Here is a 3,687-nt window from a genome sequence, read left to right as displayed (position 1 = left end):
ACCATCATGCACTAAACATAGAGAAAAGATAAATGGAAAAAGAGTCTTTCAGTCTTCATTATCAAGTTTCCATGGGTTTGCCAAAACCATAGCAACCAGTTCAAGCAATGATTAACCTAATAATGTGGAGGCAAAGAAAAAAAAATGCATTCAAGCCCCTAAAGAAGTCACTAGTTCTCCAGAGGTAGTAAATCCGCCCGCCTCCCCCAACGTATAGCCCCACGGCTGGAAGACCAGAGGCATCCTAAGTTTCCAGATAAAAGAATCTGCAATGCGGTAAAACCCACTAAACTGACCACTTTCCGAAAATTCAGCTGTATAGACATCATTGGGGACTTTTGTAGTACGTGCTCTTCATGGGACTCTGGGGCTTTTCTTGCCCTTTTTCTTGCCTGTATAGACCTTGAGCTCCCTTTTGCAATTTTTTTTTGCTAAAAATGCTACTTTTGCAGACAAAGTGAGTGTGTTGTTATCCTCTTCAGTCCTGCAGCACACGCAGATAGCTAGGGTGAGGTGACACCTCCCGTGGAGAGATATCAGAGTGGACCTGGGCTAGCAGGGAAAACATTAAATGATTTTATCACCCAAATAATCATGGTGTTTCGCCTGTGGCCACACACGAAGGCCTTGGAGCACTTTGCAGACTGTTAGAGTACGAAAACAATACACAATTCAGCCAGAAAGGGGGGAAGGGGGTGGAATACTATTAGGTCTTTCATTCTGCCTATCTGATCTACGACGCAGATAGATCACGTCCAGGACTATAACAGTACACACAGAGATAGCACACACAGCCTTTTCCTAGCCCTCAACCTTGCCCCATGGCCTGCATTTCTCCAGAAATGTGGATATTGCTTCTCAAAGCAATGAACAGGCAAAGTAGTGGGGCTCTGCGTGGATGAACAGGTCCCAGCAGGCAGCAGAAAAAGCAGATCTCCAAAAAAGCTCAAGTAGGAAGTGAGTGCTGCTCGCCTTGCTTGTCAGCACTGGCACCGTGGTGCCCTCACTCCCTTCTCCTCGGTCCATGGGCCACCTGTGGCAAGGTTTGTTGACCAAGGCTGGATCAAATGCAGAGGAAGAGATCACTGGTTCTCCAAACTCCACCAAGCCCCGTGTGTTTTCTGAGCTGCAAAGAGTCCTGTTAGCACTGGGGCCAAGCCGTCCTCTCCTTTCTCTTCAGGACTGGGTGATGTTGCCCACAGCCCACCTGAAGGCACAGCTCTCCGCTGTGCCTGGGGCTGAGTCCAGCAAAGCCCCAGGAGAGACGCACCGGGCAGGGGGGCTTCCACACCAGGACGGATTCCCCACAACCCCGTGCCTAGCCAGGGCAGACCCCAAAGGCCGAACGCCGGCGTGGAGAAGGGGGCCGAGAGACCTGGGGCGGGGGGGAGCGCCGCGCCGCGCCCCCGTCCCTCCCCGGGCCCGGCCGCCGCCTTCAGCACCATGGCCAGGGCCCGCGGCGCCGCTGCGGGACGGGGCGCGGGAGACGCTCCGCGCATCGCTACGCGCAACCGCCACCCCCCGACCCCCTCCCCACCCCGCTGGGTCTCCCCCTCCCCAGCCCGCCCCACGGCTCCCGGGAAGCGGGAGCATCGCAGAGTGAGGGGGAATAGGGGAGGATGGGGGGGATGGAGGGGGATGCCCCCCCGGCCCGTCGGTAGGACGGGGAGGGGCGCTGCGGGGCAAGCCCCCGGGATCCCGTACCCGGTCAGGTTTCACTCTCTCCTCTTTTGTTGCGGTGCGGGAGAGGTAGGGGGTGTTGCGGGGAGGTGGGGGGGGAGGGGTGTTTGTGCGTGCGTCTTTGTTTCCAGTAACCAAATTTCTTTTGTTCTACAAATTGCCTCAATAGCGTCTCTTTGCCGCGGGCAAACGGGCTCAGCTGAGAACAATTAGCATCACAATGGGCTTTTGGCCTCGCGGGCCGCTTTGTCTAGTGACTGCCGCCCCGCTGGGGCAGCGCGGAGAGGGGAGGCGGCCCGGCCGTAAATCTACCGGCTACAAATTGAGTTCCCTGGGAGGAGAGGGCCGGGAAGGGCTCGCGGGATTCATGTGGCTTCTCTTCTCTTCTCTTCTCCTCTCTTGCCGTGGCGTGGGAGGTGTTGCTTTTCCCACCTGCCCGTTTTTAACCGGCTTGACGCCCCCCCACACTTCCAGCCCCGGCTCAGGGCTGCAGGGGGCCGAATGCGGACACTGCCCCCCAGAGCCCCGCGCCTGCCCCGGCTAAACCCTCCCTCGGGGAGGATGGATGGGGTCGGCCTGGGGTAGCGGTGCCCCGGGGACCCGCACCGCCCCAGGAGCTGGAGCTCTGCGCCCCGGGGAACATCCCCAGAATAGCCCCAGGGACGAGCCCGGGCGCTGGAAGTCCACCTGCGTTGGGGAGGGCTGCAGCCGGGCGCACCTTGCCGGGATGCAGCGGGCAGAGCAGGGCGGAGGGACAGAGTATCACACGGACCGGTCGCAGCCCTGCGGGAACAGGGCGTCGGCAAAGAAAGGCCGGTTTTAAATCCTTGCGTGGGCCCCGACGGGCACACGCCGGCGTGCGCACAGGGGCAGGACTCCACTGCGCCGCTCGCCATCGCCGCTCTTCCCCACGCAGGGGAGCCCCCCCCCGCGCCAGACACACCGTCCCCGCACCGGACACATTGTTCCCGCACCGGACAAGTCCCCGCAGGGCCGGTGCTGCCCTCCCCGGCGCGGGTTGCGCGCGATTTTGAAACCCCCCGGCAGCTCTCGATGGAAAAAACACGGCGAAGCACAGGTCTGACCGCGACACACTTTATTCTACTCCTCTTCTTCAAAAAACCCCCAAAATACAGCCGCGGCTCCCCTCCCCGGTACAAACAGCTGGATCACCGCTGCCAAAAATACTCTTATATACAAAATATATATTTGTTACGAAATATAATCAATAAATACCGATAGCGACAAATTAATATAATTTACCGTTTCCGAGTACAAAACCGTGATTTGTTTTTGTCCGCCCGCTCCCGCTGTGCTTCAGCCGAGGGGGACGGGGCAAAGAGGGGAGAGGGGCGCCCGCCGCCCCCCGGCGCGCAGCGCGGGGAGCCCCCCCTCGGCTCCGCCGGTTATTTGAAGGCCAAAAGCAGGGGGGAAAGCAGGCGGGCGGCGGGCTCAGAGGAAGGCGGGGAAGGCGGCGGGGCCGCGGCGCAGGGCGGCGGGCGGCGGGGCGGCGGGGCAGGGGGAGTCCCAAGGCCCGGGGGAGGCGGTGGTGGCGGCGGCGGCGGGGGGTGGCGGCGGGATAGGGGACTCGGGCAGACCCTGCTCGGCCAGGCGGAGGCTCTGGGTGAGCGCCCAGATGTAGTTGTGGGCGAAGCGGAGCGTCTCGATTTTGGTGAGCTTGGCGTCGTCGGGGAAGGTGGGCAGGACGCTGCGGAGCGCGTCCAGGGCGGAGTTGAGATGGTGCATGCGGTTCCTCTCCCGGTCGTTGGCCTTCATGCGCCGACTCCTCTTCTGCTTGCTGAGCAGCCCCTCACTCCGCGCCTTGCCGCGGCCCCGCCGCGCTTTCCCCTTCCTGCGGGCCGCCGCCTCCCGCGGGGCCAGGGCGCTGCGGGCCGGCGAGGCGCCCTGGCTGCCCGCCGAGCCGCCGCCGGCTGCGGAGGGGGGGTCCTCGGCGCCGCCGAAATAGGGCTGCCCTTCGCCCGGCGAGCGGTCGCTCTGCGGGGCCAT

General features: G+C 61.7%; 1 protein-coding gene across 1 annotated transcript; it reads right to left on the bottom strand.

The window, feature by feature from the left end:
• Window positions 1-3,132: 3,132 nt before the first annotated feature.
• NEUROG3 (neurogenin 3) lies at window positions 3,133-3,687 on the bottom strand. Its single transcript, XM_063340084.1, has one exon. The coding sequence runs from the start codon at window positions 3,685-3,687 to the stop codon at window positions 3,133-3,135; it is 555 nt and encodes a 184-aa protein (XP_063196154.1).

This window comes from Chroicocephalus ridibundus, chromosome 6, assembly GCF_963924245.1.
Source record: "Chroicocephalus ridibundus chromosome 6, bChrRid1.1, whole genome shotgun sequence".
Classification (NCBI taxonomy): domain Eukaryota; kingdom Metazoa; phylum Chordata; class Aves; order Charadriiformes; family Laridae; genus Chroicocephalus; species Chroicocephalus ridibundus.
This window is presented reverse-complemented; position numbering and strand designations above follow the sequence as displayed.

Coding starts and splice junctions, on each gene's coding strand:
- NEUROG3 (XM_063340084.1), bottom strand. CDS start 3,687: ATGGCCCCGCAGAGCGACCGCTCGCCGGGCGAAGGGCAGCCCTATTTC.